The sequence below is a fragment of the Giraffa tippelskirchi genome, chromosome 2 (genome assembly GCF_054371585.1).
Source record: "Giraffa tippelskirchi isolate mGirTip1 chromosome 2, T2T-mGirTip1v1.2.pri, whole genome shotgun sequence".
NCBI classification, from domain to species: domain Eukaryota; kingdom Metazoa; phylum Chordata; class Mammalia; order Artiodactyla; family Giraffidae; genus Giraffa; species Giraffa tippelskirchi.
In genome coordinates, this window is record NC_137276.1 from 65190072 (window position 1) to 65214111 (window position 24040).

Sequence of the window (24040 nt, forward strand, 5' to 3'; positions counted from 1 at the left end):
GTGGACTCAGCACATCCCAAAGAGCTTTGTTTTTTTCTTTTTTTCCACACTTAATTCCTGATATAAACGTGGTGGTTTTTACTTAATTAATTGTTGATTTTGCCTCTAAGTGGAGTTCTAACAAAATGAGGTGTGGTGGGCAGGTTCTTAGGATCTCAGCCTCCTGTGTTCATGCCCTTGAATCTTCCCCTCTTCTGAGTGTGGCTGGGACCTGCCTGGACTTCTAACCAAGAGGACATGGCAAAGGTGAGGGGTATACATGAGTATGTGGACAGGATTATGTCACATGAGATGGTGGCATCCATCTTGCTGGACTCTTTTATTCCTCCCGTGATGGCTTGGTGGAGGCCGGTGGCCAGGCTGAGGAATCCCATGTGGCAAAGACTGCAGGTGACCCCTAGTCGCTGACAGTAGTTTCTGACCAACACCCAGCAAGAAACTGAAGCTCTCAATCCAATGACTGCAAGGAACTGAGTTCTGCTAACAACCCAAGTAAGCCAGAACTGATCCTTCTCCAGTTGTCTCCAGTAAGACTGCAGCCCTGGCTAACCCCTTACTGCAGCCATGTGAGACCCTGAGAGGAGGACTGGGATAGGTTATGCCCAGACCCCTGGTCTACAGATACTGTGAGATAATAAACATGTGCTATTGTAAGCCACTAAGTTTGTAGTATTTTGTTCCATAGCAATCGATTCCTAATTAGTGAGGGTGTGGGATAGCCAAGTCCCTAGTAACTGAGGTTTTTCTGAAATTCAGTTCCTGATGAAAACAGAGAGAGCTGACCATGATTTCATTCAACTTCTTGCCATACATGAGGACCAATGTGCCCGCCCACGAGGGGAACAAAGGTTATGCTGGCTGACCACATCAGTCCCCAAAGCCTTTCCTCTCCAAATCCTTTGCTGAAATTAGGATCATTTGTGCAAGCAGCATGTACTGATTTCAAGAAACTGGACTTGGCTTATGCACCACTCCAGGTCTGCTTATCTTACCGCCCCCTCAGGCCATTTGCTTTTCTGTTTGGTCCCACGTAGTCATGAAGCCATGGCCACTGCTGCTACCAGCAGGGGAGCCAGGTGCCAAGGAGAGACCCCTGCACCTGCGCACTGCCCAGACTGCGCCTGCAGAGGCTCTTGCTCCTTCGGTGGCTGTGGGAGGGGCCAGGTGGCCCTCTCAGAAGGGTGGAGGAAGCCCCCCCAACAAGGTAGGTTTCAACCAATGAGAGGCGGGAGACAGGAAGGAGACTAGAGACACACTGCTTGCCTTTCCTCCTCCGGCCTAACATCTGTTCTGAAATGTGGGGCTCCATGTGGCTCCTCAGGAGACACCCCATGTGCCTGAGCAAGCAGCTGTGTTTTAGTCACAAAGCTGTGGCCAGTGCAGTGATATCACAGCCTGTATCTGCTCCCCGCCATCCCTGCCTCACTTCCCTTTTCCCCACTTACTTCCCTAGGACAGCACTCCCCAGCAGAGTATGGCACATAAGATGCTGCCTCAGGTTCCTTTCTAAGAAACATCCCACAGCGAGGGCCCTGTGTTCAATTCTCAACTCTACACACTGCAGACTCACAGCTGGTGCTCCCTTCCTGGGTTCGTCTCATTTGTTTCCAAGGCCTGTTGAGGTTACCTTTTCCCATTTTACTCAAGGAAATATGAAGACAGCTGAATACTGGTTCAAACACACTGCAGTCAGAATGGTAACAGCATTGCCCCCTCCAAAGCAATCTGAAATCTCCATTCTACAGGGTGATTTTTGAGTAATGCAATGCTTGGAGATAACTGGTGTCATATAGTTCACTTCCACTTGGGACCGATTCCTGAGAGCTCCCTCAAAAGGCTCCGTTGTTATTTGTCCCATCAGGCGCCTGGCAACAAGGTTGCAGCCTCCACCTCCAGAGATGAGCCCAAAGGCCCCAAGGACTCTGGCGACAGAGGAGTAGGGCAATGAGAAGACCACCCCTCCAGGGCAATGGCACTGGGCCCCCTTCTATGACAGTGGAGGCTGTGCGCTGCATAACACCAGGGGGCAACAGTCGTGTGGGCGGCAATATGAACGGAGCTCCTCAGAGTTGTGCAACATGGCAGCCCTGTTTACACAGCTCATAGAAAACCAGGGGGTCAGTTTGGGCCTGATGTAATTGCAGGTGGGAGACCCAGAGGCTGGTAACCCCACAGCCCCCAGGCCGGCTGAGTGACCACTTCCACCTGGATCAGCATCCCTTCATGTTCTACCCACTCCCTGTTTCACTGAAGATGCGGCAAGCCCCTGTGTGCCCAACACTAGGCTGATGGTTTGGCATATAAAATAGAAGAGATAGGGTGGCTGATGCTCTTAGGAAGCACATAGTTGGGTGCAATCCCACAGCTGTAGAACAATGGATCCAAGGGGTGGGGCGAGAAGGAGGGAGTTTAGGGGGACTTCCCATAGGAGGCCATCTTGGACTGCAGCCTGAAAGATGGGGTAAGTTTGCCAGACAGATATAGGAAGGGGGTGGGTGCTGGTAGAAAGAGAAATGGTATTCCAAGAGGCAGAAGAGCACGTGTAAAGACAGGAATGGATACTTCTTCGCCACTTAGGACTCTAACCCCGGTGTAAACAGAGGAATGGATACTTCTTTGCCACTTAGGACTCTAACCCCCGGTTCATTTGTTGGAACAGACTACTCTGAGGCTTCCCTCAGAATCCATAGGAATCTACGGAGCTGAGGCAGAAAGGCACAAGTGGTCCATTCAATTCACAGGGCAGAGAGGCAGGAGTGCAGCCAGGGCACCCGCCCCTCCCCCTGGGGCTGCTAAGGAGAGAAAGTAGCCCCATCATTCTGAATTCTCCAACCCAACTGAGGTAAGCCCAGCTCTGAGGAACAAGGAAGAAAACTTCTGCTCCTTGAAGGTCTAATCGAATCCCCCTGCCCTCCAGTATCTTCCCTGCACTCTGCAATTACCTCGGGCTTGGCCTCTGGCAAAGGTAACATCAAAAGTTCTCTTTGGCACCTGCCAGGTAACCCAATGGGCTTCCCTCGTGGCTCAGTCGGCAAAGAATCCACCTGTAATCGAACCCCTGGTTCGATTCCTGGGTCGCGAAGATCCCCTGGAAAAGGGAAAGGCTACCCACTCTAGTGTTCTTGGGCTTCCCTGGTGGCTCAGCTGGTAAAGACTCTGTCTGCAATGCAGGAAACCTGGGTTTGATCCCTGGGTTGGGAAGATCCCTTGGAGAAGGGAAAGGCTACCCACTCCAATATTCTGGCTTGGAGAATTCCATGGACTGTATATTCCATGGGGTCACAAAGGGTCGGACACGACTGAGTGACTTTAACTTTCACTTTCAGGTAACCCAATGGACATGGAGGCCCTGCAGAGCACCAGGTTATTGACATTTGAACAAAACTGCTTTCATGTGACCTGCACAGACCTCAGTCCATTTGCTCTTAATTCAGCCTATCAGAGCAAGTCAGAGCTGTGATTGCTCCCATTTTATAGATAAGAAGCTTGAGGCTAACAGAGGTGGATGAACTGCACAGAGGTGCACACTTGGGGAGTGGGGTCACAGGATGCAGGGCCGGGGTGGGATGGAAGATCATTATCATCACTCCTCAAATCTAAGAGCCATGTAGCTGGGGTTGCCTGCCTCACAGTTGCACCAACCCAAAGACCATTGCTGGGATTACAGCATGTCACTGGCTGCCCCAGAGGCTGGGACTGGCAGTGCACGTGGCTCCCCAGCAGTGAGCAGGGCCCAGTCCGTAGATCAAAGATTTCATCTGGGTGACATCTTCCCTCTGCCCCAGCCAGCAAATGACGGGCTTGATTTCTCCCATCTGCCTGGAACTATCTCTTTTCCTTAAACCCCACCATCCATTCCCTTGGGCATTTCCTCAGGCCCGTGGATCTGAATAGCATCAAAAAGGAAAAAAAAAAAAAAAGATTAAGAGAAGCCCCCACTTCTGTCAGCCACCAAAATGGATGGACACGGTCTGCTGATAAGAACAGACCATGTGAAGGAGGACATTATAGTTGGGAAGCACTGGGCAGGCTTCCAGCTTCTCTCCTGACCATGCAAACCCCAGCAGAATGCCCCAGGATAGGTGGGGGTGGGAATCAAAAGCCTGACTGTGGACAGAGCCACCAGGGGCGCACCAGGGGGTCAGCGGCCCGCAGGTGCCAGGGAGGTGTGGAGCCGCCCTGTGGTTAGGGTGTGGGGCATCAATCCACTTGTGATGGAGATGAGGAAACCAGTTTTTATCTGTGACACTCTGGCCCAGCTTGTGAACACCAGGAATGGGGAGAGATGCTCTAAAAACACAATCTAAAACCCCACCCGAGCCAGCTGGCCAGATGTGAGGCCCATTTTACGATGGGAACATTTCCTCTCCTCCGCCAGGCTGAGAGGCTCCGTGCTAAGCATCTCTTCTGGAAGAATTTAATTCTGAGCTGGGAGTCCAGGTAAAGAGGTTTCCTCAGGCAGGGAGGCCCCAAAATGAACCCGTTTATCTCTGGCAGGCTCCGGGTAAGCCTCCTCTCCCCCGAAAGCCATTAGGGCACTTTGAAATAAGTGTGGCAAATTAGTCACGAGCCGTGGCCAACTAGTTTGGGCCGGCCACCCAGTAGCTTCCGAGAGGCAGCTTTGCACGGCCCCCACGGCCCCCACCTCAACAGCACGGCAGAGGCAGCTGGGCTCCTGTGGGGCGAGAAAAAGAGATTCAAGCCTGGGGGTGGCAGCTTGAGGCAGCAAAGCATTACCTGGATCACAGGGGCATGAAATTAGCAGCAGTGAGCAGGCTGGAGCCAAGAATAGCTTGCCGTTGCAAACTTGCTGCCTTTGGACAGCACAGAGCTGAGCCATGTCCGGGATGTTGCTGGGGAGGCACCCCACCTGGCATTGGGTGGGGTTCCTCGGCAGGCCAAGATTGGTGCAGAGGGCCGGTATCCCCACGAAGATTCAGGTGGCGTTCTGTCTGTGGGTTCTAAGGCCCCTGTTTGGGGCACTGGCCTTGGAAAGCTAAGGGGTTTGTGGCCCGAGGCCTAGATGAACAGGGAGGGCTGGCTGGGCAGAGAGGGAGGGGCAGTGCCTGTTTCTAAGGTCAGACAGGTGAGGGAAACAGAAGCCCAAATCCAGCTAGGTGTGATGGGGTACCAGGGGCCCAAGCTGGGGTCAAGACAGGTGAGGTCTGGAAAGATGACCTAGACACTCAGAGGAAAGAAGGCCCCATGAGACCTTTGCACGCTGTTCTCACATCAGCCCTGATGCTTGGCCTGAGCTGGCCTCAAGGCTGGCAGTCTCCAGGCCCAGACTCCCCGGGGTTACTATCACTCTTGTTCTTTTTCAGCTTAGAAGCCCTTCCTCGACTGCGATCTTTTTTCACAGTTCCTTTGGAATTCCTGCCAGTGGATAAGCAAAGTTCCTGAGGTTTTCTGGAAGGAGCCTCTCCACCCTTCCTCCCCTCTGTGTAAAGCTTTCTGGGGCAAGAAGGTTCCACTCCTCCACCAGAGCTGGCTTCTGGGAGACTCCTCCACAAAGCCTCACCATCCTGGTCTGCATTTTCTCTCTCCTTCACTGCTGGTCTCTCCTTCTCTTCTGCCTAACAGGCCCACTCAGGTCTCCTTCGGGATAAGGAAAAAAAAAAAAAAAAAAACCTCTTTGACTACACTGTCCCCAGCTACCAGGCCCCTCCTTCCTTTCACTCCAAGCTCCCTAAAAAAGCAGCCTCTGGCCTCACTCTAACTCCTTATCACTCCTGGATGGCTCTACAGAAAGACTCCTTCGAAGGGTCCCTTTGCAGTCCACCCACATCCAAGGCCTGCTCTCAGTCCTCGGGCTCCTGACACCACATGCCACCCCTATAATGGGCTGAGAAGTGTCCCCCTAAAAGTCACAGCAACCCAGAACCTCAGGGTTGGGTTTCCTTTGTGACTCAGCTGGTAAAGAATCTGCCTACAATGCGGGAGACCTGGGTTCGATCCCTGGGTTGGGAAGATCCCCTGGAGAAGGGAAAGGCTACCCACTCCAGTATTCTGGCCTGGAGTGTTCCATGTACTATATAGTCCATGGGGTCGCTAAGACTGAGCGACTTTCACTTTTCAGAACCTCAGAGGTGACCTGATTTACAAATAGGGTCTTATAGAAATATAATTAGTTAAGATGAGGTTATACTGGATAAGAGTAAGCCCTAAATCTAAGGACCAGAGTCCTTACAAGAAGGAGAGGGCACCCAGACAGACACATAGGGAGGGCGCCCAGGGAACGCAGAGGCTGCGACCAGAGTAGTGCTGCCATAGGCCAAGGAAGTTCAAGGCTGACTGGGAGTCCTGAAATCTGTAAGAGGCAAGATTCTTCCTAGAGTCTTTGTCAGGGGGTTGTGGGGAGCAGGGAGAGGGGCAGCATGGTCCTGCTGACCCCTTGATTTTGACTTCTAGCCTCTAGAACCCTGAGGATGAAATTCCTGCTGTTCCACGCCGCCCGGGTTGTGAGGCAGCCACAGGAAGCCCTCCAACCTGGACTCATGAGCCACCTCCCCGCCCCTCTTGGCAGCACAGTGTCCTGCTCTCTCTGCCACTGGAGGGGCCTTGTTAGTTTCCTCCCTCCTGCGCTACAGCCCTGCCCGGGAGTTCCCCGGCCTCGACAGCCCCACACCTGCATCAGTTTCTGCCTCCAGAACACTTTCCACTGCCAGCCGGCCATCCTACCTGAGCCCAAGCTCCACCTTCCCCAACCAAAGGCCTTCAAGGCAAGCCCCTCTCCCAAGGCCCATGGTTCCTCCCTCCTTTTCTGTGTCTTCCCATCAAAGTTTGCTTGGTTTCCCCTTCACTCTCACCCCAGCTCCATCATTTGCTGGTCCCCATATCCTCAATAGCTGACTGTGGCTCATGTTCACTCCACCAGATCCCAGCTCCACCCATGCCTTTGCTCAGCTCCTTCTTCTGCCATTACCTCCTCACCCCCAATCCAAGCCCATTTGTCCTATGTTTGTCTGCCTTGCAGGGTCCAGCAGCTATGGACTCTTCCCCATGCAGCCAGGCCTCCTGGCCCCTCCTTGGACCTCCTCAAGCACTGTCTCCTCCCTTTTGACTCTTTTTAAGCTCCAGTTTGGTTATATGATGGCACATGGGGGTGAAGAAGGATAACGGGTGGTCTCTTGTAGCAGGCTGAAGAGGGGTGTTTATTTCAGATGGTACTAGGGAGCTATGGAAGGCCTCTGAACAGCAAAACCATATGGTCAGTGCTAGGTTTAGTGGGTCACCTGGCAGGAGGTAGTGGAATGAATGGAAGGGCAGAAGCTAGTGGCAGGGGCTATGCATGTATCCACTCATTCATTCACTCAAGAAATGTTAAAGGCAGTCAATCTTTCAGAGCCTACTAATTTATGCAACAGGTAATGGCCGAGCACCTTCTATTTGCCCAGCATGTACTAGAAGCTAGGGTACTCTAGTAAGGGAGAAAAAAAAAAAAAGGGTAAACAAGCTTTTTAAAAGACAGCAAGTTGTAACAAATGCAATGAAAAGAAAAACCAAGTAAGGGGATACAATAGAGCCTAATGGGGGGACTTATATTGACGAGGGTAGTGAGATGGTAACATGTGAACAGAGACCCAAGAATAAGCTCGTGAAAGGTAAGGGGATGAATGAGGTTGGTGTGTTCAAACAACTGAAAAACCAGGGTGACTCTGCAATCCAAGGAGTGAGGGAGAGAAGCAGGGACCAAGCTGGCTGAGGCCAGAGTTTGGATGTAGGGTTCTAAACCCTTGAGAAATTTGGTACCAGCACCCACTCACCAAGCCCCCACCGTGCGAGCTATTTCAAGTGTTCTTCATGTATTTACTCCCTCAACATTGCAGACAAGGACACTGAGGCTCAGAGAGGTCAGGTACTTGTCCAAAGCCACACAGCTCAGACCCAGTCCTCTCTGTCCCCTTACCTGGCCTCTCTATTTTGTCTTAAAGAAACCATTTCCGCAGCCTCCGTGGAGAATTGATGGCAGGGGACGCCCTGAAAGCCAGCGAGGCTGAGGCCATGGAGGGAAGAACTGGAGGGATTAAGACGTTTCAGAGGTAGACTTGACAGGACTTGCTGAAGGGCTGACTGTGGGGATAGATGGACAGAGCAAGACAAAGGGTAACCCCTCAGTTTCAAGCTTGAGCAACTCGACTGGGCAGGGAAGGAAGTCTGCTCCAATGTATTCTGTGCGTACGAAGAAAACTGACCCCATGGTGAGAGTCCAGCCCCCTGAATGCGGGATCACAGCATCTAATCCTGCGAGGGTCTTCCTCCCGTACCTTCTCCCCATCAGTCCAGCACTGACAGGCCCTCTACAAATGCTTATCCATCAACTCCTCACTCTGCTCGTCTTTCTGAGCCCAGCAGTGATTCAGAGGGGATTTAGTTCAAGTTCCTGCTTTCATGGAACTGATGTTCTGGTCAAGGAGACAGTCGGCAAACGCATAGGCAAATAAACAAACAATATATCAGGCAGTGCTGAGTGTTATAAAGAGAAATTAAGTCAGGTAGGCACCTCTATAACAGATCTCAGAACACTTGTAGGGGGAGAACTACAGGGAACGGCTAGTCCTGGGGTTGGCAAGAGATTGGCCTGGGGTCAAATCTGTCCAGCTTCCTTTTTTGGGGAAATGCTGAAAAAGTCATGCTTGTTTGTTTATGGATTATCCACAGTTGCTTTCATTCTACAAGGGCAGAGACAAGTAGCTGCCACAAAGATCCTGTGGCCCCAAAAGCCTAAAACATTTACCATCTAGCCCTTTGCAAAAAAACTTTGCCAGCCTCAATCTAGTTTCTTAAGGAAACAGAGCCCTAAGTCACCCAGCAAATTTGACAAAGAGTCAGAAACAACCCAGCCCTCTTGAACCCCAGGTCCTTCCACGAGGCAGGGTGAGCATGGTAAATGGCAACATCACTTCTGCCAACCTTCCACTCTGCTCCCCACCCCCTTCACCTTCACCTGGTCCCTGACCAGGGGCAAGCAGGCCTTAGATCTTCATCCTTTATATGCTACCTACACACCCTCACTCCAAAATTCCTGCCTGGAAGATCCCATGGACAGAGGAGCCTGGCAGGCTACAGTCCATGGGGTCACAAGAGTCGGACACGACTTAGTGACTAAACCACCACCACCACACACCCTTAGGCTAGAACCTTAGTCAGCAGGGAAATGGCTCAGAAACAGACAGAACAAAAGGTCAGAGAAACTGGAAGCCTGTAAATCCATGCACAACCTCCATGGGGTGAGAGCTGATTCGGGGCTCAGCCCCTGATGTTGCTTGGCCAGCCGGTCCTTCCTCTTCTGCTGCCTGACCATGTGGCCAGGGCAAGGAGGAAGAGGCCTTCCAAGGAAACTCCCCACCTACCCTCAGTTTCTGCAGCCCCCAGAGGGCTGACATGCATCGGCCCCCAGGGCAGACTGCTGAGGGCAGGGACCAGGCCCTGTGGCATGTGTGTAAGGTAGAGGTGGTCTGGGGGTGCTCTAGACTCTCTCTATAGAAGGAAACCCAGGACAACCACCAGGAGGAGGGAGTCCTGAGCAGACCTGGCTGCAATTCCTTACCCACCATGACCTTCTCTACAGGGAGGCTGTTTCTCTTTTTGAGATCCATGTGGGCAGAAAACATAGGCTGCTACACACCTCAGATGTGTGTACATGCATGTGCACACACAGACAGGACTCCCAAGAGGACCCCCCAGGTCCTTGCCACCACCACATGCTCCTCCCAGATGTTGGCCCTGTAACAAAGGCACCCACAAAGACTACAGTCTGTTTCTGCTCTCTGGATCCTCGGGATGATCAATCACATTAAGGAGACTCAAAGCCCTCGAATTTGTCAAGGAAATTGCCTCTAGATTCTAAGGACGAGAGAGGGAAGGAATAAACCTGAAGGCAGAGGAGGAGCAATCAATAGCTTGGGAGGGCCAGGGTGCAGGGTGCTGGTGTGGAGAGGGGCCCTGAGCACACGGGGAGAAAATAAAAAGAAAAGTCGAGGCTATCGAAGGCATGACTGACAGCGTCTCAGGTTGGGCTTTTTCTCTCCCTCTGCAGGACACAGCAAGAGCTAAAAACAAGAAAAAACCATCACAGGTATATTTATTGGGAATGGCATGCTGGCTGGGTCTGTAGTTAGAATCAGAGGGTGGACAAGGGAATAAAAAAAAAAAAAGACTCACTTTGGTTCAAATTTTTAAAAATGGTTTAGAGCGGCCATCCACGTTTGCCTAGGCTGTTGGGCAGTGTGGGGGGAGGAATCTGCCTGGCAACCACTTGCCCATGCCCTGTGCAGGAAGCCTGGAGCCCACTCCCATTCTGCCTGACCCCCAGATTGCCCCCACTGTCTCCTTTTCTGGGATGACAGGGTTCAGGCAAAATCCTGCCTTAATATGCTTTCAAAGGGTGAGGAAGGGTGTTTCACTCACTTGGCATCATTCTTCAGCATTCTGCTATTAAAAAATAGACTTCCAAATGGAATTGGGGCATATTTTCCATTCAAAGCATATTTCCATTCAAAGAGATGTGAGTTGCACTAGGAGTGGACTGCAGGAGAGCCATGATCCATCTACATCCAGAAAGGTGCAAGCTTCTCAAGGAACAGCATGTGGCACAGAGGAGACCTGAGTGCCCACTCCCCTGCCAGCTGGCTATGTCAGGAGCACCTGGCAATGGTGCCCTGGCCCACCCGGGAGAGGCAGCCAGCAGGGCAGAGCCTGAGAGTCTGAGTGTCTGCCGAAGTGCCCCAGGAAATCTAATGCAGCCTCAGGGACCCCTGGGTTACAGTCCCTACCCTTGTCTTCACAGCTCTATGGCATCAGCACATCACTGACCACTTCACTTTCCTTCCCTCTGGGCAAAATGCATCCTTATGGCTGACCATGAAGTCACAGGCAAACAGGTGAAGGGCTTTTCAAATAACAGGTCGCAACCCACTAATGGATATGAAATCCACTTAATAGGTCAGGACCAAAATTTTATTTCATTTTCTCTTTGGTTGCCTTCTCTCCTGTTCCTGAGGATGAATCATCTGTGTGCTTTTCTGGGACCCCTCCACTGCGCTCTGAGCCTAGGCCTTGTCTGCTTGTGGACCTCACCCAGCTCTGCTTCATCATCTTCCTCAGCACCCATGGTCCCCTCTCCACTGGCCCAGTCACACAAGCACACAAACTGCCTGCCATTTCCCCTGTATTAAAAACAAAACAAACCCAGAGAAATCCATACCCTCACACGTCCCCCTGTAACTCCCGCTCCAAACCTCCAGAAGGAGAAAGTTTCAGAGTAGAACACCTAGAGGTATTTCCCAGGTGTGCAGTCTCCCCAGTTCCTCCCCCATCCTCTCCCTCACAGCCTCAGGTCCAGCTTCTGCCCCTCCCCCACGACGCTGCTCCCCAAGGCCATCATGGGCTCATAGCAAAGGTTAAATCCCAAAGCAAACTCGCCGTTTTCAGCCTGGGTGGCTTATAAGCCATTTATAAGATCAGCTGTGATGATCACTTGCTCCTCTTTGAAAACTACAATCAGAGATCTTTTTCTAAAAGTGTAGATGCTGCTTCATGAAACACTGTTTCCATTACAGACATGTAGGTTCTGCCAGGTGAAATGTGCACTATGGTCAAAAGCAGTCTGAAAACATCTGGAAATGAGGTAGGAGGTAGATGGGCCCTTCCTCTCCCCACCAGGGTAAAGTGATAGGGGATTCATTCCCTGAGGACTGAAACTTCAAGACAGGGCAGGACAATTAAGGGAGGAGGCTGGGCCCTACCCAGACCACATATTTCTTACTCTGGAAGTCAGGGTACCTTCCTGACCATACATGCACAGAAAGGCTCCTTGGAGGTCTAAAGGGGAGTGATATCTAGTGATGCTAAGCTACCCACAACCTTTTCGATAGAATCCATCTTGGCTAAGAGATACATGCACACACATGTGATGATCCTGAGATATACCAAACATGGACTGTGAACCAGGCAAACCAAAACAACTGGCCAAAGGAAACCCAGAAGAAATGCCCCATAAAAGTAATTCAAACTGCCACCAGGATGTGACACTGGGACTCTCTCTCTCTCTCTGAGTCTGCCCATGTGTCTATCCACATGTACTGTGTACTCTTTTTCCCTCTAATAAATACTTCACTTGCTTCACTACTTTCCATCTTTATGTAAATTCTTTTCTGCAAAGCTGAAGGGCCAGGGCCCTTGTCACTGACCACTGGTCTAGTGGCTAGGATCTGGTGTTCTCACCGCCGTGACCCAGCCTCAATCTCTACCTGGGAACCCAAGCCCTGCTTCAAGCCACTGTAGGCCGAGGCCACCCGAGATCAGAAAGGCTGCTTTGGGGCACAGGAAATAAGGGCATGGGCATGGACAACGTAGGTTCAGATGGCCTGGCATGAGTAACAGTTGTCACTGACCTTGTGCTTGGGAACAAATTACTTGTATTTTTCGAGCTTTGGTTTCCTTCTCTGTAAAATGGGCATAATAATACCCTGAGGGCTATAAGGACCAAGAGAGATAAAGAAAAGAAAACCTCTGGCACACAGTAGGTTGTTTAATAAATCTCATGGAATTAATAAACAAACCAGGGCTCTTAGTGCAGTGGCACTAAGTGGGCACTTAGTGCCCTCTGCAGGGCTGGCAGAGGGCGAGAGTTTGGTAAAGGTGGTGAATATTACAAGGATTCGGCACAGATGCCTCACAGGAGATGCTCAGTAAATACCAGACTTCCCTTCCAGCAATATCCTGAGCACTCTGTACATACTGCAGGTGGGTCTGTGTGCAAAAGACCCAGAAGCCACGGAGCCTGACCCCAAGCCACATCGTGAGGGAGGGCACTACTAAAATTGGAGCTGAATAAAGTCCTGTCACCTTCTGGGCTCCTCCCAACTCCCCTGCAGTCCCATGGGACAGACAGACTCCACTTCCTCCCAGGAACTGAGCATTTACAGAATAAACTACCTGTGGCTCTGAAACTCCAGGAGCAGGTCACAGTCCACTGGCTGGTCCTCACAGAGATGACAGCACAGGAGAGAGGAGGCCAGGACCACCTCCACTTCCCTGCCCTCCATTCTCATGGCTTCACTCGCTCTCGCCCGTGTCACGCCAGGTGCTAGGACATCCACCTCGGGACCCAGTTGGCCCTACTGCTCCTCTTCCAGGAGGCTGGCAAATGAGGAGTAAGAGGAGGGTGGCTATGGAGCCCCCCAGCTCGCACTAAGCGCATGACCAGAAGAAGGGCTGAAGTCTCTTCCCCAGGCTGTCAGGCCCTGGGGGAACAGCAGAGGCATGCTGAGGAATTAATCAAGCTCAAAGTGTTTAGGTCAAAGGAATACCAGACCCTCCATTCAGTGAAACCGAGCAGGACCCTGTAGGGCTTCTGGACACGGGAGCCTTTCTGTCCCTTTTTCTTGTAGGGAACAGACTCTAGCCTCCAAAGGGCAGATTCTAACAGCTGCTAATCTGGGAAGGTATACAGAGATAAGGGAGGGGCAGCCAAGAAACAGTAGTGCAGCCTTGGGGCTGGGTTCTGGTTCCACCTCATGGGATACACAATATCTTTGAGCTCTTTACAGAATCAAAACCCTCAACAAATGGAGTTAGCATTCTTCCCTGCAGATCAGGGGAGTGCAGGCCCTGCACACACACACTCCTCTTATCAGCAACCCCACCCTTGAACTATTGCTAGAAAACCCCACCAAATTCTCCCATGTAGGGACACATAGTTTTTTGGGGCAGGAGCCTACTGTGTCTCCCTTTGCCTGGCAAAGCAATAAAGCTATTCTTTTCTACTTCAACCAAAACTCTGTCTCCAAGATTCGATTCAGCTCTGGTGCATAGAAACTGAGCTTTCAGCACCACCATTTCTGTTTGGAAGGGTCCCAGTGAGGACCCCACTCTTTCTGATGAAGCCCAGGCCAAGGAAAGCCATTCCTTAGTCTTCCAGCAGGGAGCCTGCTTTCATCCTCTCCTCCACTGCCAGCTTTGACAACCTGCACTGTAGGAAGTCCTTCCAGAGAGCTCACTTACATCTCTCATGAGGTAGCCTAAGCCTGTTCGATGGATGCTCTGGTAGAGGCTGCTCCTTACCCCCACCTGGTAACCCTTCTCTTAGATCTTGTGGCTGCACATTTAGCCTCATCCAGAGAGCTTCACAATGCTTGTGTCCAGGCCCCTCCTTCAATGTTGTCAGAATCAGGTGGGTGGGGCAGGCGGGTAAGTTTCATAGCTCTCTGGGTGATTCTATACGTAGCCAGAGCTACACCAGGACACCAGGGGAGATGGAGAGTGCAGAGCATGTTGCTTACCAGCACAGGCTCTGCTGACCTCCAGACTGGTCCACAGCCCAGTTCTGTCACTTGCGAGTCAATGACCTTGGGTCACTAGCTCCAAATCTGTGAGCCTCAGCTTCTCCATCTGAAAACTGGGGCACAACACCTAACTCACTGGGTCATCCTGCAGATGAAATATTAGTAAGATGGGGGGTCCACTGGTGGCAGGCATAGGCTGTGTGGTGCAGACTCCGTAAAACCAACAAGTCATAACCAAGACCTCTGATAATCTGTCCTTCTCTAAACTACTTCATCCTGGTTGCTTTGAACCCTCCTCCTTGGACTGGGATGTCTGCCCTTAGTTGTAAGAATAGCTCCCCAGTCATGTCAACCTGCTCCTTTGGGTGGGGCTGAGGAGTTGGGTGAGGACAAAGCTACCATAAATGAGAAGATGCTCAAGATCCCCACCTGCTAAATCAGATCAACCTGGGTCCCTTCCCTAGGCAGGAACCCCACTTCATGTCTCTGCCCACCACCTGAAACATCAGAACTCCTTTGGTGGTGACCACTGTGACCCCCAGACCTTCTGCTCCCTTGCAAAGCTTTATTTTGGACTGTGGTCATGAGGCTTTCCTCCCCAGTTATATAGTAACTAATGCAACAAATATTTATCATGTGCAACTCTTTGCTGGGAACACAGGGACATACAGTAAGAGACCTGTATTCACTACCCCTGAAGAGCGTACAGTCTGTGAAAAGGGTGCTCTCACCATGGATGACAACAGTTCCCACCTCACAGGGTGCAGTGGGGTTAAATGAGTTAATGCAAAGTGCTGAGGGCATGGCTCCCCAGAATAAGTGGTCAAGACCAAGAGCTGTGGGAAGAGGGCCTGATGGGGAAGCGCACTGGACTCTGGGGACCCAGATGAGGAATCCATAGCTCAGATGGCTGGCAGCAGGGGAGGTTCCCAAGAGTAAGAGATGCACCTGCCCCCTGCTCCATCCCTTAGGACTGGGCCACTGGGGCCCCCTCTGGTTAGTGGATGGATGGGACAGCTGTAGATTGCCAGGCCTGGGTTCTGGCCCTGCTGACACCAACTTAGACTGTGGGTCCCACCCACAACCTGGCCATGTCCACAGCCCCCTCAGAAAGGAGCCCTGGGCAGGCCAAGGTGCATGGAAGAATTTGTGGGGAGGGGCCATGGAAGCCTCATGACAGAGAGTGAGCAGGAGAAAATGTCACCACTGTCCTCTCTGGGTCAGAAAGGGGGTGTGTGGCTGACGGGCAGTCCCTGGCCAAGCAGCAGTCCTACAGGCTGCAGGAAAGGCCGAGGGGAGGGCAAGGAGGTCCCATAGGATCAGGGATGGTTTACAAACCCCAGAGCCAAGGGAGGACTGGGGCCAGGGTGAAGGAACTGGGGGGTTGGGGAGGGAAGAGCTGACACCTTGGAAGCTGGGTCCAGAATCCAGGGGCAGAGCTAAGGCCCGCAGGCTTCCTGGGTAGAAAGGAGACCAGACCAGGGTCAGGCTCTCCACAGGAAGACAGATAGGGTTTGGCCAAATCTGGGTGTGGGTTGGCCCATCTCCAGAACAGTCCCCTTTGCACCACCTTCTGAACATGACAAATGTTGCAGTCATTTATCCTCCTAAGTTCTCCATAAAACTGTTTACAACCCTTCTAGCTATCTGATTAGGAGCAGGCTATGGAACCTCTTTGAGCCTTTAGCTTTTTTGTCTGGAAAAAAAAAAAAAACAGGGTTAACGAGGGACACTGTGTTTAACACCCTTGCCAGCATGGTGGCGCTAGAGTCGGGCTCAGAATATAGCAGTCGTCGTCGTGGTTCCCCCTGCATCAGATTTTCCTGTCAATTCTTCCTTGTTTATGCTCTAATTGTTTTTGGCTCTGGGCCCACAGTCCTGTGGTGAGTTTATTCAAAGTTCTTATTCCAGAGAATGGAGACAAGGGGGCAGGTGAGCAGAAAGCTTTCTAAACCATCCCAAGGCTGCTCCAGGCAGAAGGAAAAGAGCCTGAGAAGGGAGGTGACCTTGAAAGTACATAATTTGGGCAGCAGGGGTGGGGGGCGGTCTGTGCGAAATTCCTATAGAGTCAAACTCCCCACCCAAAGGTATCCATCCCTGGGAAATACACAAAGGAAAGTACAGAGAAAATACAACAGCCGGACCCACAGCTAATTGAGTTGCAGGTGGCGGCTGGAGACAGACCCGTCTGACTCTTCCGGCTCCCACCCCCAGAGTAGCCCTCAGGTGACAGTGCGGACCAACCACCTCTTGCAGGGAAATCAGGAAGAGAGGGGAAAAGAACTGGGGAGGTGGGTGACAGAAATGAGGAATTAGGCAAAGAAAAATGGTCCACAAAATGCAGAAACACCCCAGCATGCTTGCTTCCCAAACCCGGCCCATGAATCGAGGGGTGACAGGTCTCTCATCTCTGATGCCAAGAGCCAGGAGCTCCGGGCAGCCGCAGGTACTACATCTGCACCTGCCAGCACTTGGAAAGAGGCAATAAAGCATAGTAGCAGGGCCTGGAATGCTAAGTGCCTGCAGCTGGGAAAGGACTGACTTGCAGCCAGAGCAGCTCACGGCACACGGCCACCAGGCAAGGGCAGGCTCCCAGAGACTGGACTGCACGTCCTCCCCACCCTGGGCAGCCTGCTGTCGGGGCAGCAGGCAGAGGAGGAGGCAGGACAGGTGCACAGAGAACCAGCCCTGGGGGCTGCCTGAGGCTGGGTGCTGGCCCAGACAGACGGGGATCTTCTGGACAAAGCCCAAGTGGGCCGGCTGATTTACCGAGGCTGGCAGAAAGCTGGGATGCTTGAGTCACTGGTACATAAAAGTGGATCATAAAGCACCCTGGCTAAGCCAGCCGTCTGGAAATACACCAGGGCCACGTGCAGCTCAGAGTGTGGGCCCCATCGCTCGAATGATAATAACAATAATAATGTTTATATGGCACTCACAGCAGTGGTACAAGACTCTGTTCTAAGTGTTGTGTGTGCATGTTAATTTACTCAATCCTCATAACAACCCTAAGAAGCTGGTGGGGTATAATCCTCCTGTTACATACTGCAAGACGAGCACTGAGAGGCCAGGGAGCTAAGAACAGGGATAGGGTTTGAACCCACAGTCTGTTTCTAGAAGCCCTGCCTTAGCTTTGCCATGCCTGCCAGTCACCAGGGTGGCATGTTAGCAACTCTGGGGGCTTGTGACTGCATCACTAACACGCTCCCAGTGAAGCCTGGTTCCAAGACCACACCTTGAGTAGGATGCTCTAAATTACTACATTACATTCCCGTGACAGCCCTTTAGCGGCGAAATGAGTTGATACTGGCTGCTTTGGTCCCTGGAGGCATCTATGAATTCCTCAGTTAACAGAGAGAGGCACTCTCAGGGTGTCAGAATCGAGGGGCTGGGGCTGGAGGAGGATGTGTGAAGTCTTAAAATTCCCATGTCCACTTCATCTCTGCCTGATTCAATCAGAATGTCAGGGGAAGAGCCCAGATTGGAATTTTTTAAAAAGTTCCCTGGGTGATTCCGACATGTAACTATGGAAGAGCCCTTCCAGTCAGACATGAGGGAAGCCTCAGTTAATATGTCAGACGCATCAAAAGTTCCACGGGGTTAGGTCATGGATCTCAAAGGTGCTTTCAGAAGAGGGTTGATGAGCCAACTCCTAGGACAGTTGAGGGTTATGGCTGGGTCAGCTAGAGTATCCTGTTCCTGTCCCCTGGGGCAGCTCTAAAGGCGACAGGTGACAGCTGGCAACCCCCAGTCTGGCTTGCCTTCAGAGACACCCTGCTTCCCTTATCTGTGAGCTTTCAAGAGAGAACAGACACTGCCCCGGATCAGTTGTGAAAACTGAGGCTCTTTCAACTATACTTCAATAAAATAAATTTTAAAAAGAATTCTCAAATGCTCTGGCTATTTCCCCAGTAAGGTTACTGACAATTTTTATACTAAACCAAAGTATAATAAAACACTAATTAATGAGGAAAAAAAAAAACCCTATCCTTGATGGCTCCTCTTAGTAATTTTCCATCCACTGACCTCTGACTTTGCTCCCTGGCTATAAATCCCCTCTTGTCCTTGCAGTAGGTGAGCCCAATCTCTCTTCCTTATTGCAACAGTCTTGAGTAAAGGCTTCCTTACTGCTTTAACAAGTGGCGGAATTATTTTTTCTTTAACACTCTCCCTGCTTGAGGGAAAAGTCACCCCACAAAGTGAGCAGCCCCCCCGGGTGGCAAGGGTAGACCTGATGCCACTGCCAACCAAACTGAGACTCCTCATCTTGACATTCAAATCCTGAGCAATGACTTCAAGGCCAAGGCAATAAAATCAAGCTTTATTTGTCTCTTACGTGTGTGTGTGCCCTACATTCAGGAAAAGTAGATGGTTCACTGTTCCTCATAGACATCTGAACTTTCCTCCCATCCTACCATAGCTCAGACTTTGCCTTCCACCAGCAATATCTCCTCCCCATTCTCCTAAGTTGCAGAGATCTCTCCCTTTATGGCAAGACTACTCATCCCCAGTCTTCGATTCCCCCGTCTTCCACAATTACACAAACTCTCATCTGAGCTGGGTACATGGTTCTCTGGGATAAAGACTATGCTTAAAGACTATATTTCCCAGCCTTCTTTGAGGTGCATGTGGTCATATGACTGTGTTACGGCCAATACAATACGAGCAGAAGCCATGTGCTTAATTCCCAGAGTGTTTATGTTCTTATGCCTCTCCTTCTCTTCCTATGTGATGTAATGGCAAGAATTCCTACAGCCATCTTGGACTGTGAAGTGATCTTGAACATGGAAGCTACATGGTGGAGCAGCTAGGTTCCTGACAACATGGAATATCATGCCAGCATTGGGCTGGCCCCTCCAGACTTGCACATGAGAGAAAAATGACCTTCCTTCCATCTTGTGGTAGCCACTGCTCTTTTGGAATTTTCTGTAACTCATAGCTGAACTTGATGCTATTAGAGTCACCCTTTCAAACCCATGGAGGCATAGACTCTGGATTTTGGGGTTAATCACTATACCACACTACACAGACTCATCATTTACGTCTCCTCCCCAAGTTAAATACTAACCAATGTGAAGGCTGGGACTGTGTCTTATCCAATTTCATATTATCCTGCCATGTGAAGCAAAAGGCCTCATACATAACACAGAGCATGTCTTAGGGCTGAAATGAATTCCATGTCCATACTACACTCCACATAGCCTCCCAACTTGCATCCATACTCGCAACATGCAACAAGTCTTCCTGGAAGGGTGCACCCAAGTGAACTCACCCTTTGTCCCTTCCAGGAAGCTTGTTCCCCACTGCCCCCCAACCCCCCAGGAGAAGCTCGCCTTACCAGGATGTCCGAGCCCTTAGGCTCCTCCCCGGTAGCTGGGCTGGAGCAGTTGCTAAGTTTGAATATCCAGTACTCCTGGGCGGTGACAAAGAAGTTCCATGGCAGCAGGCTGCCAATGCCCAAGCTGAAGAAGATGATGTAGGTACCATTGTAGTGGTCCTCGGGCCTCTGCAGGATGGGTGGCGGACAGTCCAGCAGCTTCTCAAGCAGTGCTTCTTGGTCAGCTTGGAGGGAGTTGCTTGCAGTTCTGTAGGTGGAATTGGAGGTATGACGAAAGTCGTCCTCTGAGATGATGGCCACTGTTGGAGCAGAGAGACAGGGCAGGTGATCAGAAGCTGAGGCCAGGTACAGCTGGTGACTCACCCATCTTACAGAGCTGATTCTGCCCCTACCTGGGGATCTGTGGAGTCACCCAAGTGTGATTAGAGAGCTTCAGGTTTAATTATTCGGGGCAAAGACAAGATGTCAGAATTGTAAGTGACCTCAGGATCCCCCCAAACTATACAGAGGCCACATGGTAGCAGACAAGTGTGAGCTTGGTTGGGAGAAAGACAATGCAGCATAGTGGGGCCTGTAGCAGTTAGTCCAGAGGGCAAACCTGGTCTCAAGGCATTCAAATTTCTAAGCAGCCATAACAAAAAGAATTAGGCCCCTTGATGAGCCAAGAGTGCTCTCTAAACTCTTCTCAACTTTATGGGAGAAAATTAAGGAAGAGGAAAGTGTGTAGAATATGATACTATCTGTACACAAGAAGCACGGATGGGGTAGGCGGGGAGGGGAAGATACACACATATGTAAGTATACCCTCTGGAAGGATACACAAGAAATTTCAAACAGTGGTTGCCTCTGAGGAGCGAGGTTGGGGACTTCACTACATGTTCTTTTGTGCCTCTTGAATTTTGAACTTTGTGAGTATATTATCTGTTCAAAAATAAAATTATAAATAAAAATAAAGGCATTCAAATAACATTAAAAAAAATAAACCTCATAGTGCCTAGAGCTGCCCCCAGAAGCTGGTTTGAAACATGTAATAGTCCACTCCCTCATTTCACTGTGGGAAATCTGAGGTCCAAAGAAGAGGTCACAGGCCAGGCAAATGGCCAAGCCTGGGTTTGCAGCTCCTGCCTGGGCCCCCACCTCTGTTCATCACATCCCACCAAGAGACAGCAACTCCCCATCTGCAGTATCAGCTAAAACAAACTAAAGATTCTGGGTTGCCAGTAACAACTGCGTACACGGCCTCGGGCAAGTCACCAAGTTCTGAGCCTCATCTTCCCCATCTGCAAACCTGGGGAAGCCTTTTTACAATGGTTAGTGTAAATTGCAACTGGCTGGCAATGCTGATAAATGTCAGCACCTTCCCTGCCATCCTGGGCTTGTCAGCTGGCTGGCTGGCTGTGGAGTTTGGCTGCAAGGTAGCATGCCTACTTCTATGCTCTATATAACACCTAGGCTGTGGCAGCAGCTTGATAAATGGGAAATATTTCCATAAAGCTGAGGATGGGACACTCCGTAGTCCCTTCTACAATAAATAAATCAGTGCATCTAGGCTCACATAGGAGGCTGACCCTTAACTCAGCATTAAGCCAGGCCAGGAGAAATGCAAACACTCTGTCACAGAGGTATAGGGCCTTATCTGCTATTTCAGGAGAGCCTCACAATATTTCTCAGAATTAGGCAGGACAGGAATTATTGCTTCCTTTTTATCAGATGCAAAGAATGAGGACGTAAAGTTACTTGATTTGTCTCACATTCAAACAGTGAGAATTCCCAATAGTTAAATCCAGCACTGGGGCATATCCAGGTCTGTACCTGGCACTTGAGGCTGACAACAGCCCAGTATGGTAGGTGCTACTCTAAGACCCATTTCACAAGTGAAGAGTGAGGCTCAGAGAGGTTGTGTAATTTGCTCAAAGTCATACAGCTAACAAACGGCACAAGTGAGGTTACTCAGCCAGTCAGTCTGAGGGCCATGTGGACTCCTTGGCCTCCCTGGGAAGAAGGTGGTTGGCAATGTGCACCCTTGTCTACTGGCCCCAAGTACAGACCTTCTGGAAGAATTCCTGGTCAGTGAGCTGTGAGCAGAGGCAAAGGCAGCACTGCAGGGCACTCTTATCAATATCTGCTGAATGAATGGATTCTAAACAGCCAGGATATGTACCCCTACTGAGGCAGCATGTACCCTGCAGCAGGCAGGCAGGAGGCTGCCGGAAGCCCAGAGCATCTGTGTCAGCAAGTCTATTTTAAACTCCCCTGGTTGAGCAGAGCCTTTTCCCAGCTTTGACTCACAGGGAGCTCAGCACTAACAAACTAACCAGACAGTGTGGCCATGCACGCATATGTGTGCACACACACACACAGTTTCTATATTAGTGTTTAAAAATGTAAAAATTATGACTCACGTAGGACAACAGAAAATGGGCAAGTGGTTTTTTCCAGATGCTCCAACTCCAGGGGTGGGTGTGAGGCTAAAGTTCAGTCACTCAGGCCACACTTGGCTGGAGTCCATTCTCAGCTCCAGGGCCCTATTTGTCCAGGACCATTCGGCCTTGACCAAGCTTCTGAAAGAGCCAGGAATTTTCTCTCACTCATGTTACAGGCCAGGGCACTGGAGTGAGCAAAGTCTTATTACTCTTTATGAAAGCTAGCTGCTGGCTTTGGATTAAAAAAGAAGAAAGGCAAGGAAGAGTCCCAGCATCCCCAGGACGGGCCTGGCGATGCCCTGGGGAGTGTTCGTCAGGCGCCTGAAGGGCTCAGTAAGGTTGAGTAATTTGTGCTGGTTGACCTGAGGCAAGGGGTAGACCCTGCTCTACGCCGCAGAAACTCGTGGGGTCTGGGGCCACTGCAGACCATCTTCCAGGTCTGGGCGCTGGTTCCAGGAAGTTTTTGACTGATTCTGAAGTCAATCTCGCCTTTGTGCCTCGATTTCCTCACCTGTGAAATAGGGGCAAGGGGCTGGTGAGGCTACCCTATGGGAAAGCACTGTGGGAAACACAGGGCGCCACCCAGAGGCCACGGCAGAATTTGCCTTGGGGTCAGGGACACGCCCAGACACAGGCGCCCCAATTTGGGCTCTCAGCCACCTTCTGGATATTTTGGGCTAACTTGTCCATACTCAGGCCCCCCACATCCAAACGGTGAGGCCCGATCTCAGGAAATTCATGAGGGGGCGGGAAGAGAATCTGGAGGAGAAAGTAGACCCAGGAGGAGGGAACGTGAGAGGAAAGTGAGAGGAGAGAGCAAGGGAGGAAGAGAAGGGAAGCCGGGGGGGGGGGGGGGGGGGGCGGGTCACAGCAAGAGGCGTCGAGCCTAGCCGGAGGCCGGGTCGGGGTCCTCAGGCTCCGGTGGAGCACCTCCAGGAAGGCCGCGGGGTTGCGGGGGGAGGCTGCCCACAGCGAGAGCCCGGAGAACGACCGGGAGCCTGAAGAGCTGGGCGGGGGCCCGCGCCCGACCGCCGGTCCGCACTTACTGTCGCCGTCGCTCGCCGCCACCGCCGCTGCCTCCCCGGCTGCCGCGGCCACTGCGACTCGGGGCTCGGCCGGCCCTGGGCCGGCCCTCGGGCCAGGCTCCGCCTCCAGGCCCCGCCCCCTGCCCCACCCCCGCCGGCGCTTCCGGGTTTGCAAACAGGTCTCCTTTCGCCGCTCCGCGCGCACTTAACGCGGGCGGCAGGCTGTGGGCACGCGCCCATTTCACAGATGGAGGGAGTGAGGCGCCGGCCGCCAGGTGCACCGCCCAGGCTAGCGCGCGAGTGCGCAGTAATTCGGTTCCCGGTGCTGCCGCCGCTGCTTCCCCACCGTGGAGCCCGACCACCCCGTCAGCTCCCGGAGCCCTGCGCCTCAGGACCCGGAAGAGCTCTTCACCCGCCCCCACAGGCAGCTGCGGAGTCTCACCTGCACCTGCCTGATCCCCTACTGTTCCCTGCACCCGCGGGGACCCTCCCGGGTGCCAGCACCTTCCAGAGGCTCACTAGCTGAGGCAGAGGAGTAGCTGGGCGGGCAGTACACAGTCCTCAGGACCACTCCGACCCCATCAGGCTCTCCCACCGGCCGCCAGAACTTCCTGTCTAAATTACCGCCCAAGGCAGTCACCCTCTCTCTGCTTTTACCTGACCTCCACGCTCATTATTGTCACATGCCCCGGAGGGGCCGGAGTTGCCCTGTGCTCCTCTCACGGACCTGAGAAAGCTGGGCTTGTGGGAAGCCCAGACGGAAGTGTGATGTAACGCTAGATCTGTCTGGTTCTAAAATTGTTGAGAGGCCCCTGACCTCATAGGAGTGGGTCAGCGCTGGGTGCTCTCACGGCCACAGGGAGGTGGCAGCCTTGTTTCATGGTGAGGCTCGCAGAACACTGTACCTCCTTCATTAAGCAGACCTACCATGTGCCAGACCCTGCAGTGGGGCCTGTGGTGGTGTTT

The 24040-nt window shown here is 51.8% G+C and overlaps 1 protein-coding gene across 3 annotated transcripts in view; it reads right to left on the reverse strand.

Moving 5' to 3' along the window:
- SLC29A3 (solute carrier family 29 member 3) overlaps nt 1-23189 on the reverse strand; it is a 45090-nt gene extending 21901 nt beyond the window's left edge. For all 3 annotated transcript variants that reach the window (XR_014076073.1, XR_014076075.1, XM_081567100.1), the window contains exons 1-2: nt 23096-23189; nt 19627-19925 (exon numbers count right to left, since the gene is read on the reverse strand). Coding sequence is in view for 1 of the 3 variants with exons in the window: in XM_081567100.1 (XP_081423226.1) it covers nt 19627-19925; nt 23096 (300 nt within the window). In the remaining 2 variants the exon portion in view is untranslated. The remainder of the gene's footprint in view (nt 1-19626; nt 19926-23095) is intronic.
- Between the last annotated feature and the right edge of the window lie 851 nt (nt 23190-24040).